Genomic DNA, 12,517 nt, shown 5'->3' with positions numbered 1-12,517 from the left:
AAATCGATTATACGGAACTTATCGTTAACAATAACTTGTATTAATGTTTTAATATCCACAATAAAAATTTTCTGATAGCATGGCGTTCTAAAATATATCTTTATAAAAAAGAAGAGAATTGACATTGTAATGTACACAAAGATACTTAATAACATAAATAAACAATATTTATGAATTAAAAACAGAAATTAATTGCAAATATGTATCAAATAGAAATATTTGATAATGATAAAAATCGTCTTAGCATATCGCCCGAAGATATTCAAACCAAATGTCGAGTCTGTCTTAAACAAAATGGAACAATTAATATATTTGAAACTAGAGAAAATGAACATTTTTACAGTGAAATATTAGCAGCTTTGTCTTCGCTTCAAGTAAGATTATGATCTATATAAGTAAAATTATTTTTGTTAAATTTCTAACTTTGTCTTGATTTTAGGCCCCTTTTCTATGAAAATCAGTTTAAAATAACAAGTATAAATTGACGTTTCGACCATTTCGTTCTTCATCAAAAGTTATTTCAAACTGATTTTCATAGAAAAGGGGCCTAAAATCAAGACAAATTATAACGAAAAAAAAAATAAGTGAAATATATAGTTGTGTGAAATTTTTTAAATATATATTTGTGTGAGACGCATCAATATAATTTTAGGTTGATAAGATGGATGGAATGCCACAAAATGTATGTAATATATGTGGGGATTTAATCACGACAGTTCATTCATTTAAACAGCAAGTACAGGCTTCACATGTCATATTACAAATTGCTTTAGGGCAAATAAATCTAAATACCATAGGGCAACCATCATCTAAAGCAGACTTTGATGATATTAAAGAATTAAAAAATGACGTTGCTGTTGGTGATAATACAACAAATTCAAAAATTATTGACAAAAAATATGAATGTTCTTTCTGTAGTCTCAAATTTGAAACACGTTCCGAATATATATTTCACAGAAAAAGAGAAGAAAGACAAAGAAGAACAAAACAGTCTTGCCCTCATTGTCCTAAAAAATTTTTCACTTATGAGTTGAAGGATCATATGAATTCGCATACAAAATTCAAACCTTACGAATGTGAAACATGTGGTATTAGATTTGGTTATAAAACAAGCCTAACTTTACATAATCTGAGACATAAATCAAATGAAATTCCCAAATTCACATGTGGGGAGTGTGGGAAAAAGTTCTTTACAAAACATACATTAGGAGTACATCAAAAAATGCATGGAGGACCTCCATATCCCTGTAAAATCTGTAACAAATTATTTTCAAAAAGAAATGTATTGAAATTGCACTCGAGGAGTCACTCAGGTGAAAGACCTTATTTGTGTAATGACTGTGGAGCTAGTTTTTCCCAAAGGGGACATCTGAATACTCATATAAAACTCAAACATAGTAATGAAAAACCGTTTTGTTGTAATATGTGTGATAAAAAATTTGCTATAAAGAGCCATCTAAGTGTTCATTTGAAAACACATTCGAAGGAAAAATCTTATTTATGCACTGTATGTGGAAAACTCTTTACCCAAGAAACAGCCTGTAAAGCTCATATGTTGTCCCACTCTGAAGAACCGGGCATCTTATGCAACACCTGCGGGCAATTATTTCCCAGTAGGGTGAAACTGTTTGAACATATAAGAGAAAAACACGGAGAACTCCCCTTTAGTTCTGTAAATAAAAAGCGTTGGCCGAAAGGAGTTAGAACTCGAATGTGCGAGTTGTGCCAAAAACAATTTGATAAAAAAAGCACCTATGAAATTCATATGCGCACCCATACTGGAGAGAAACCATTCTCTTGTAAAGAATGTGGAAAAAAATTTACCCAAGGATCCCACTTGTATTATCACATGAAGTTACATAATGGAGAAAAAGACTTTGGCTGTCAATTCTGTAATAAAAAATTCACTTTGAAAGGGAATTTGACACAACACGTTAGAACTCATACTGGAGAGAGGCCTTTTGAATGTGAGGTTTGCTCTAAAAAATTTTTCACCTTAAATACTTTAAGACGTCATAAAGTTACACATCTTCCCAAGTAGATATTTATTTAAAAGGATTTATGTGTATGTAGTGGCAGGTTTCATTTACTAATGCTGAGTCTGACAACCTTGTAATATTCTGATTGAATATTTAGTTAATTAGCTACATCTTTTTAGAAAAGTAATTTCGCCATGTTTTCAGAGTTATAATTAAAAAATAATGAAAGCATTGATTTTTTTCCAAATTAGCGTTTTGTAGTGGGATTGTGGCAAAATTAAACACCCGAAGTGTACCAACTCTAATATATTTCCGAGCTTTCGAATATTTATGTAACATTTGGGACTGAAAATATTTTGTACAACATAAAAATATCAATGTAAAATTGAGTAAACTACTTTTCTGTAATTTTATTTGAATCGAAAACCATCAGTATCAAAACGAGACCAAGGATATTGATATTAAACACTGATACTTTATGAATATTTTATTTAACTATACATGATTTTTATAAGAGGACATTATACTTGCTCTTCGGTACCCAACGACTGTTAGTAGTAGTCCAACAGTACCGAGTGGGCAACTAATATCTGCGGTCTGCCATATCTGAGGAACTGATTTTTTTACAGCCTAAGGAAAAAAAAATATAACAAAAGTGACCCCGAGAAACATTTGGGATTTGTATTTAGAATATTATGATCACTACTAGAAGACATGTTAGAAAATATAGTGAATTTTTTAACAATTTACCCAATTAAGTGACACTTTATATATGATAATCGAATTTTTCAATAAATTCTGCCATTTTATAATGTTTCATTTATTGGATCTATAGTAGATTATGAAAATGTGAATACTTCGTGATAATTTTAAACACTTGTAATTCATTCCCTTTTTTACTGTGAAATTTTTTACGTGTAAAATATATGTTTCATAATTAATGGCTGACTATTATTCTTAGTCCAGTTTTTTTACCTTGATCAATCTTGCGAATATGTACAATTCAATTGATACCACCCTCGTAGAATGGCTTCGTTGCTTATATACCTACATCTCGTCGAAACTTATATCGATCCATACCTTTTTAGTTGGTAAGGTTGTCGAAGTGCTTAATTTCCAACACGGAGATCGGAGGTTCGAATCCTCTGTCGTATTAAATTTTTATTAAGTAAGCCACTTGCTCTTAGTTAAAGGGAGAGACAAACAAACCCACATACTGGTGAAGCTAATCTAAGCTTGTTAATATAACCAATTAACAATTCTTGTTGCTAATTACTACAGTGGTAGATACGACTTGCTTACAAATCAAAAAAGTACCAATAAACAAAATAAAAATCTGAACTGATACGAATAATTGTAAAAATGAAGATCAGGTAAAATTAAAAAAAAAAGTGTGAACGGAATAAAAGAATTGAGGAATATATCAAAAGATAGTGAAAATTGTAACAAGAGTGGGCAAAATCCTCATAAACGATACTTGAAAAATAAAAAGAAAAAAATTTCAGTCATTTTGATAAATGAAGAGTAATAAATGTATGGAATTTGGTGGATTGAAACGAAAAGCCTCAATGTACATGATGAATTTATTGTACCAGTTCTTGCTGACTCAAAAACTCTTAAATGCTAATATTTATTCTGTAGAGACAAATAAATGTAAAACCAAATAAATCAACTTGTAAAAGTTACCAATATGAAGTTCATTTTTGTACACACACAGTTCAGTTCCTTTTCATCAACTTTTCTCTTATTTTTTTATTTTATCAGTTTCATTTAAATTCTGAAAAATTATAAAAAAAAAGAACCAATAATACAAAAAAATTTAAAAAACTTGATAAGTATGAAGAACAGGACGATAAAAATTAGAAATGTATAGACAGAATAAAGGAATTGGGTGCATAAAGACAAATTGAGGAATATATCAAAAGATAGTGAAACTTGTAACTAGAAATCATAGGATACTTAAAAAATTAAAAGAAATATGAGTCATTCTGATCCATGAACAGTAATAAATGTATATAATTGGGTAAATAAAAACAAAAAGGCACAAGGTACATGAAGAATTTATTGTAAAAAAATCATCTATTTTTTATTGTGGATTGTTTTATGCTTCCTCAAACTACTCCCAGTACAGAAACCTTTACCACATAAGTTACAAACATAAGGTCTATCGCCTGTATGCGTTTTAATATGTTGACCAAGGTTGCCTTTCAGAGCAAACTTTTTGTCACAGTAGGTACAACTATAAGGTTTTTCGCCTTTGTGCAAGTGTAAGTGAGTTTTTAAATGGGCATTTTGGATGAACTTGCTTCCACAAATAGAGCACACGAATGGCCTATCCCCTGTGTGACGTCTTATATGAAAATCCAACATTTGCTTTGTTGTAAATCCTTTATCACACATTGAACATACATATGGCGTTTCACCAGTGTGACTTCTTATATGGATATCTAGAATTTGTTTGTTCTTGAACTCTTTTTCACAATATTCACATATATATTTTGAATATACATATTTTTGTGTGCATTTTCTTTCTTTACAGCGCATCTCTGGATTTTTCTCATGTAATTTTAAATGTCGTTCAAACGCTTGTTTGTTTGTGAATTTCCTTCCACAATATTGGGATACAAGCGGTGCTATATCATTATGTTTACGAAGATGATTGTTAAAGGCCAGTTCTTGAATAAAACCCTTCCCACATATGTGACACATATGAGGTTTTACTTCTGTGTGTGTATATTGGTGTCTGGCTAAATTTTCTTTTCTTGAAAATTTCATGCTACAAGAATCACAGGGATATGGTTTTTTCTCTGCATGGGAATTTAAATGTTCTGGTAATTTACAAGAAAGCACTTCCTTGCTGCAAATATGGCATATCTTTTTCGCACGCCTTCTAAATATTTCCATTTGTCTGTGTCTTCTGTACTTGGAAACATCATAAAATTTTTCACCACAAAAACTACACATGTACTCTTTTACTTCGAGTTTAATTTCAGGCTCGTCTGTTATTTCGTTGTGTTCAACAATTACCTCTTTCAAAAAAACACTTTCAAAATCCGGATCATAAACAACTTCCTCTTTGACGTCGTCCTTCTCTTCTTTATGTACCTTGTAAGGGGCAACTGCTTTGTTGTGTGAATTATTAACTTCTAACACTTCCATTTCATCAACATCATATATATCATCACTATATTTGTCAAAGGCATATTTCTCTTCATTAAACTTCACATTATTTTTGTTTATTGATTCATCTACTTTCGTTGGGTCTCCAAAAAATAATTCTAGTAAGGTTTGCGATTGTATGATTTGTTCTTTAAATGCACAAAATTGTGTAAGCATATCGACACATTTGTCACAGATATTTCTAGGTAAACTATCTCGTTGATTGAGCTAAAACCAACATCATCAGTAAATATAAATAGTTCACAACCTATGTACCAAAAAAAATAATAAATCATATGAATAATAATTCTTAAGAGAAAACAAAACGTTATTGTAATATTGACAAACGTTACCTGTGCAAATAAAGAATGGAATATTTCACATAAAAGTGTCCCCTTATATGAACTTTCAAATAAATTTATAGTTGCGTCTTTATTGAGGCAGGATCGACATATAGTATCTACTTCTTCAGCAGCAAACGTAATGACGTTTTTTTGCTCTTCATTAATTACTTCTATTTCAAACATTTTATTTATGTTCAACGTACGATTTCCTATTTTTAATGTTTTTTAAAACATTTTATATTTACTATAAACACATACATAACCCTTAAATATTAAAAACGACAATTTTGAGCTGAGCATAGATAAAGTACGAAATTTATGTTAAACTACCATCTTAGGGTGTGGTCACATGTAAAGAATGGTTGCTTCGGAATAAACCAAGCACAATAAAAGTAGCCAATCAGCGCAAGTCTCTATGTTACCAGATAATAACAGCGGGATTTGCTTCTATATAATGATTAATACTCGTAGAAGCAGTATTAATAGTATCATTATCAGATTAGTTTATTTCAAAAAATACCGATGATATAATGAAAGTTAAGACAGTTGTTACTTAACATATATCGAAGACGTGAATACCGCTTGTTTTGCGTTGCAAATAATGGTACCACGTAGCTTAATTCCAAAACTGTATCTCCCTTAGCTGATTGATTGATGATTGATTTATCACGATCTAAATGTTCGGAAAGTAATCTGGATTATGTTTCCTTACATTTGGAAACTGAACGGAATTGACGGGATATAACTATAGGGCTTTTTGGAAACTATGATCTGGTATCAGGTAGATCACCTATCAAGTGATTGCAGATCCTGTAGCAGAATGAAATTTCAATCAGAGCCTAATATCTATTATTTTTTTCGTGCGTATTTATTCAGTTGTATAATAGATTTTATATGGATAATTATTATTAAGCAGTTATCAACTATTCTATGAAATTAATAATACAGGATGGATTTTGTCATATGTCATTTCGGGATTATGTTACAACCAGCCATATTGTATTGTAGGACAAATATTGCGTTATTTACATAAAAATTATTATTATTAGTTGTGTTATTTCCATTTTTTTGTGAGGAAACTCCTCTCGATGATAAAATCGCTAGAAACAATTTTATACACAAATGAAATATAATGTTTGTCTGTCTACAAAGACAATATTACTGACGTATCAAGTCACCTATAAGGTCATTTCGTTATGACCCAATTACTTCGATCAGCTTCCGAACAATAGTGGACGTGATCCGAATTACTTTCTGAACATTCTTATCATGATCGCGTTAAACCGATTTATAGTATCCAAAATCCCCTGTTATACTCTTTGGTTATAACACTATATCTTTGGGTATGTTTTGTGGTTATAATTATACTATGGAGTCTACACTCCATAAATTATACACACAGATCACCTTGTTTGTTACTATACAGCCAAATATTTAATAAATAAGTAATAGATAAATTCCATGATACGATTGGAATCTAAAAAACAGCGCTTGCATTGAGCGAAAACAGCGCTGGATAAACCACAGACACTTTATAAAAATATTTACAGTTAAAACTTCTAATATTTAATATTGAGAAATCTCGTTTTATAACAAAATATATGTTGCATCTTACTAAATCTGCTAGCAGGTCTACTTCCACCTCAATTTTTCTCATTATTTAGACCTTTGTCTTTATTTTCTGTAGACTCTCGTTTTCTTTAACTTCGATTCCTTGAATCATTATATACATATTCCAGTCTTTCTTCTTGTTCGGCTATTATTTGATTGAGCTTTTGATTTTCTTCTACTTACCAACACGTAATCTCCTCAACAGTCTCATACCAAATTTGGTATTTTGGGAACTGTTTGTGATATTCATACTAAACACACTAATTACTCCACAACTACACCAACTATCACAATTACACTGTCTGAGACGCGTAAACTCCCCTTCAGTCTCTGAAGATGATATTTGATTAACGAAACGCGCGTCGAACTGTGTAATTGTTTTGGTATTCACAGTGTATTTAGTAAATATCTAATTTTTTGTGACGTTCAAACGCTCATAGATTAATTAAAACAAAAATTAATATTTACAGTTTAATTTGTTTATTACTAAAAATATTGATAATTATTTGACGTCATGAATTATCTTATGCTTTTTTAAACTACTTCTAGTACAGAAACGCTTTAGACATATATTACAAGTGTGAGGTCTATCGCCAGTATGGATTCTAACATGTTGATTGAGATTTCCTTTCATAGCGAAACTTTTACCACAATAACCACAATTATAAGGCTTATTACCTTTGTGGAGGTATAAATGAGTTCTTAAATGTGCATTTTGGATAAACTTGCTACCACAAATTGAACACACATATGGCCTATCACCTGTGTGGCTTCTTGTATGAATATCAAGCATCTGTTTAGTTTTGAATTCCTTTTTACAATATTCACATATAAATTTCGCATTTCTGTATTTTTCTGTTCCTTTCCTTCCTTTACAAGGCATTTCTGGATTTTTCATGTGTAATTTTAAATGACGTTCAAACGCTTGTTTATTTGTAAATTTTCTTCCACAGTATTGGGACACAAACGGGGCTATATCATTATGTGTCCGGAGATGATCTGTTAGAGATGGAGCTTGTATGAAACCTTTGCCACATATATGACACATATGAGGTTTTACTTCTGTATGTACATATTTGTGTCTCGATAGATTTTCTTTTCTTGAAAATTTCTTACCGCATATATCACAAGAAAATGGTTTTTTATTAGAATGCGAGATTAAATGTTCCTTCAACCTATTTGACACAACCTCTTTACTGCAAATGTGGCATATTTTCTTAGGTCGCCTTTTTAACAATTCTCTTTGTCTGTGATTTCTGTACCTAGCAATGTTAGAAAATTTTTCATCACAATAACTACACACATACTCTTTTTCTTCAAGCTTGATTTCAAACGTATTAACAATCACATTTTCTTCATCAATTTCTTTTTTCAAATCATTTACTTCGCATATTTCATGGCAGTCAACTGTGTTTTCTTCAACTTTATTTGAATCGTATTCATCTTTGTAGTCTTTCTCTTCCTTAACATTAATATTATTTTCTTCTAGTTTTGCATTACATCCAATAGTAGATTGCAATAAAATTTGGGATTCTACAATCTGTTCTTTGAACGCACAAAATTGGGTGAACAAAATAACGCATTTATTACAAATCTTTTTAGGTAATGCATCAGTTTGATTTAGCTAAAACCAATATTATAGGTCAATTAATTAAATTTAAACCTACATATTATACCATTAATCGGGTAAACTGCTAATACTCGTGGAATTTGAAAATATTACCTCAGCGAATAAAGAATTGAATATTTCACTAAAAAGAGTCCCTTTATATGCAATTTCGAATAGATTTACTATTGCTTCCTTACTCAGACATGATCGACATATAATATCAATCTCATCATAAGTAAAAGTTATAACGTTATTTTTTTCATGATTCGTCACTTCCATTTCAAACATTTTACAAAACCATTACCTTTATCATCTTTTTAACATTGTTTTCCTAAACATAACCCTAATAATTGACCATAGAAAAAACTGACAACTTCTCAGCTATTAGTAAATTTTATCACTGAAAACGCAAACTGAGACTAGCCAATAACTGGAAATAAAGAAGAAGAGAAAAACATAATATAAATTTATCTATTTACTACTATTATCCATTTACAACTAGTATTTTTCCGTTCAGCGATTACATTTGAGTCATGACGGATAATGGAAAAACTAAGATTCCAACAAATGAGGAAATCATTAATGAAATTACCGAGGAACTCCAGGAGAAATTAAGCGCAGACGATATTGAACAAGGGTTACCCACAAATAATTCAAATGAAGGTATTCCTCAGGATTTTGAAAATAATGAATCAGATTCTACCGCCCTACCAGATGATTACATTGATGAAGAACAGTTGAAGACTGCTGAACTGAATCTTACAGACGAAGAAAAAGAGCAAAGGCACGAAAAAGCTCTGGAACTTAAAAACAAAGGTAATGAACAGTTTAAATCAGGATTGCATCTGGAATCTGTATATACTTACACTGAGGCTTTAAAATTATGCCCTTTATCATATGAAAATGACAGATCTATATTTTATGCAAACAGAGCTGCGTCAAAAATTTCACTAGCTCGTAAAGAAAGTGCTATTGATGATTGCACAAAAGCTATAGAATTAAATGACAAATATGTTAGAGCTTATTTAAGGAGAGCTAAACTCTATGAAGAAACCGACAAATTAGATGAAAGTTTAGCAGATTATAAAAAAGTATTAGAGTTTGATAAAACTAATAAAGAGGCTCTACAAGCACAGTATAGATTACCTCCATTAATTACTGAAAAAAATGAAAAACTTAAAACAGAGATGTTAGGTAAGTTTCCATTTACCATATTAGGATAAGCAAATTTTTGTTAAATTTGAAAGGAATGTATTTTAACTTTATTGTGCTGATATCTGTTTAGTACTTCATTTTAAGTTAAATTATTTGTGACAATGTTTTTATAAAAGTTATTGTTTTAATGCTGATTGATTCAATGCTAATAAAATTACTAAAAAAAAGGTAGGGTGAAGTGGGGATCTAGTTAAATAGTTAAATTTATTATAATCCAATATAACATTCCATTGAATTTCAAAGTGGTTCATAGATCATAGTACAAGAGTGAGTGTTCAAGGGCCCCACTTAAAATTACCAAAACCTGATACTCTTTGAAGAGGAAGAAACTTGGCGTGGTTTCTCTGCCGGATGGAGACTTCATGTTGGTTCCTATCACAGAGACAATGAAATCCAGTAGATCCAGTAAATTCGATCGCTCATCCTATTTCGCATCAATAGCTACTACAGGTGCAGTTTTTCAGCTTTTGGAGCAAACTCATTGTTCTATAGACGTAGATACAGGGTTTTTTAATCTCATAACAGGTTTTACCAGGACCTCTTTGTTGGAATCCATAGGTGGAGGTCGAAACAACCTTAGGATTCGGGGCCCTTACGCTGTACCAGCAGCCTTGGCCTTTTTTTCTCTGCACCACTGATGTTGTGGCGTTTGAGCTGGGCCTTATCAAAAGCACTGGTCAGAACTTTGGCATTCATAAAAATCAATGCTTTGGGGGTAGTGGGTTCGGTATTCCCTCTTTTCTTGTCCAATGGCTCCTTGAGGGGAATTCATTTGAATGAAGATAGCAATTTTATAGTTATATTTCTAAATTTTGTAACATAAAATTTTTTTCCTCACTTTTTGTCAAATAAATGATTCAATTTATAGCATTGTAATAAATATAACCAAATCATCAGCGGAAGCACTCTCTTCCACATATTACATACTTAACATTAACTGTTTTTTAAAAAATTATAGGAAAATGGATTTTAAGTATTTATATTTTAGGAAAACTGAAAGATTTGGGAAACATGATTTTAAAGCCTTTCGGGCTTTCCACAGAAAATTTCCAGATGAAACAGGATCCAAATACAGGTGGCTATTCTGTTAATTTCACTCAGAATAAGTGATGTAATTCTTTAATCAACTATTTATGCAACATTTTGATAAAACTTTCGAAAATGCAAATGAACTAAACTTGGGTGTAAAATATACTTTAAACTTCTTTTTCATAATTTTATGATACCAAATAGTTCATAGGTTGGGATCTAAGTGTGATTCGTAGGTAGTCAACCATTTATAAGCAGTACTAATTATATTATGTGTATATATCTGTTGTAAAATAAATATTGTAGTGAATGAATTCAGAGTATTATTTCCTGAACTATAACAATAATAATTATTGATTTTAAAATCACTAAAATGCTTTATTATCAAAGTTCACTTGAGTTGGAATGTCTGGAACCATTTGTGATAGACATACTGAACACACTTTTTACAAAATTACACTGTTGAACGTTTCGGTAACAAAGTTACCATCTTCAGAGACTGGAGTTGAAATAAGATTGGTTTAATAGAGACAGCGGAGTATTGGTACAGCAGTAGTGTAAACATCATTTTGAGGAATGATGGCCGGTCTATAATGTCAAACCTTACGTGGTCTAAGGTGGATTCTAAGTTTGGTTTTCTAGTTAGTGATCTGATGCTCTGAGTGGTGCATGTACGGTCGCGTTGTACAGATCAGGGTTTGATGTTAGAAACAGGTCTAAGAGGCTAGCAGTCACCATTTCGTTCGGGGACTCAGGTTGGTTCATTGATAAGTTGGGTCTGTCCATGACTGTTGGTAAAATCTTCAGTTTCCCACCCCTCATCGTCAGTTCCGTTTAAAAAAATTGAATACGCTTACCTGATAAACATTCAAATCACCAGCGCTAACAATATCTGCGTTTGTATGGTTTGCTGGTAAGTAATCGATAGGAGGTCTAAACCACATAACATCGAACTCTGAAGGCTCAAGATTCTCTAATAGAGACTGCGAGTCAGTCCAAAGTTATACCCGAATTGGGTGTGTAAGTTGTATCCAGGGTATATATGGTGAACCTTGGATATTGATGATTCCACCTTTGTTTCTGCTAGATCCAGAATATTTCTTCAACTACAGATGCTGGTGTTTATGGTTTATATTCGTGTTAAGACCTCGTATATTGCAGAAATCTACCTTACAAGATATTTTTGAATGATAGACCCACCAGCCTCCACCTGGAGATCTGAACGACTATTTCAACTCCGGAATATTTTGGTCTAAAAGATACCATCATGCTATTTATTTTTTCTTTCCTAACCACAGCCTATTCTTTACTAAAAGGGCAACAGAAAACTCTCAGTAGCCTTGAGCCGTTTTGGCACTGGTGAAAGCAGCTGCTTTCTACTCATGAATAACCCAACGCTTTCCACAGTATTTCACAGGTTGAAATAAAGTATTTTATGTAGGTCGACGGAAAAATGTAGTTTGAAACACGTGCAAAAATTCGATATTGCTTGATAAATTATGAAATATGCTATTTTCAGCAATGGTTACCCAATTTATTATAGTGTCGAGGCAAACTAAAATGAAAAAAGA

General features: G+C 31.6%; 4 protein-coding genes across 4 annotated transcripts; 2 read left to right on the top strand and 2 right to left on the bottom strand.

Annotated features, from left to right (window-relative positions):
• Nucleotides 1-48: 48 nt before the first annotated feature.
• On the top strand, nucleotides 49-3,342 carry LOC130901277 (zinc finger protein OZF-like). Its single transcript, XM_057812500.1, has 2 exons — nucleotides 49-374; nucleotides 653-3,342. The coding sequence occupies exons 1-2, from the start codon at nucleotides 201-203 to the stop codon at nucleotides 2,039-2,041; spliced, it is 1,563 nt and encodes a 520-aa protein (XP_057668483.1). The 5' UTR covers nucleotides 49-200; the 3' UTR covers nucleotides 2,042-3,342.
• Nucleotides 3,343-4,027: 685 nt separating this feature from the next.
• LOC130901279 (zinc finger protein 260-like) lies at nucleotides 4,028-6,059 on the bottom strand. The gene is made up of 2 exons (XM_057812501.1): nucleotides 5,492-6,059; nucleotides 4,028-5,366 (listed from the first exon to the last, which is right to left on the bottom strand). The coding sequence occupies exons 1-2, from the start codon at nucleotides 5,663-5,665 to the stop codon at nucleotides 4,059-4,061; spliced, it is 1,482 nt and encodes a 493-aa protein (XP_057668484.1). The 5' UTR covers nucleotides 5,666-6,059; the 3' UTR covers nucleotides 4,028-4,058.
• Nucleotides 6,060-7,553: 1,494 nt separating this feature from the next.
• Nucleotides 7,554-9,104, bottom strand: LOC130901514 (zinc finger protein OZF-like). Its single transcript, XM_057812960.1, has 2 exons — nucleotides 8,817-9,104; nucleotides 7,554-8,717 (listed from the first exon to the last, which is right to left on the bottom strand). The coding sequence occupies exons 1-2, from the start codon at nucleotides 8,988-8,990 to the stop codon at nucleotides 7,596-7,598; spliced, it is 1,296 nt and encodes a 431-aa protein (XP_057668943.1). The 5' UTR covers nucleotides 8,991-9,104; the 3' UTR covers nucleotides 7,554-7,595.
• A 39-nt stretch (nucleotides 9,105-9,143) lies between these two features.
• Nucleotides 9,144-11,260, top strand: LOC130901516 (tetratricopeptide repeat protein 1). The gene is made up of 2 exons (XM_057812962.1): nucleotides 9,144-9,896; nucleotides 10,906-11,260. The coding sequence occupies exons 1-2, from the start codon at nucleotides 9,236-9,238 to the stop codon at nucleotides 11,025-11,027; spliced, it is 783 nt and encodes a 260-aa protein (XP_057668945.1). The 5' UTR covers nucleotides 9,144-9,235; the 3' UTR covers nucleotides 11,028-11,260.
• The last annotated feature ends 1,257 nt before the right edge of the window (nucleotides 11,261-12,517 follow it).

Source organism: Diorhabda carinulata, chromosome X (assembly GCF_026250575.1).
Source record: "Diorhabda carinulata isolate Delta chromosome X, icDioCari1.1, whole genome shotgun sequence".
In the NCBI taxonomy this organism is placed as follows: Eukaryota; Metazoa; Arthropoda; class Insecta; order Coleoptera; family Chrysomelidae; genus Diorhabda; species Diorhabda carinulata.
Note: the sequence above shows the minus strand (reverse complement) of the source record. Positions and strands in the feature narration are given on the sequence as shown.

Coding starts and splice junctions, on each gene's coding strand:
- LOC130901277 (XM_057812500.1), top strand. CDS start 201: ATGTATCAAATAGAAATATTTGATAATGATAAAAATCGTCTTAGCATA. Junction 375..652: donor CAGCTTTGTCTTCGCTTCAA/GTAAGATTATGA, acceptor ATATAATTTTAG/GTTGATAAGATGGATGGAAT.
- LOC130901279 (XM_057812501.1), bottom strand. CDS start 5,665: ATGTTTGAAATAGAAGTAATTAATGAAGAGCAAAAAAACGTCATTACG. Junction 5,367..5,491: donor TCCATTCTTTATTTGCACAG/GTAACGTTTGTC, acceptor TGTTGGTTTTAG/CTCAATCAACGAGATAGTTT.
- LOC130901514 (XM_057812960.1), bottom strand. CDS start 8,990: ATGTTTGAAATGGAAGTGACGAATCATGAAAAAAATAACGTTATAACT. Junction 8,718..8,816: donor TCAATTCTTTATTCGCTGAG/GTAATATTTTCA, acceptor TATTGGTTTTAG/CTAAATCAAACTGATGCATT.
- LOC130901516 (XM_057812962.1), top strand. CDS start 9,236: ATGACGGATAATGGAAAAACTAAGATTCCAACAAATGAGGAAATCATT. Junction 9,897..10,905: donor ACTTAAAACAGAGATGTTAG/GTAAGTTTCCAT, acceptor TTTATATTTTAG/GAAAACTGAAAGATTTGGGA.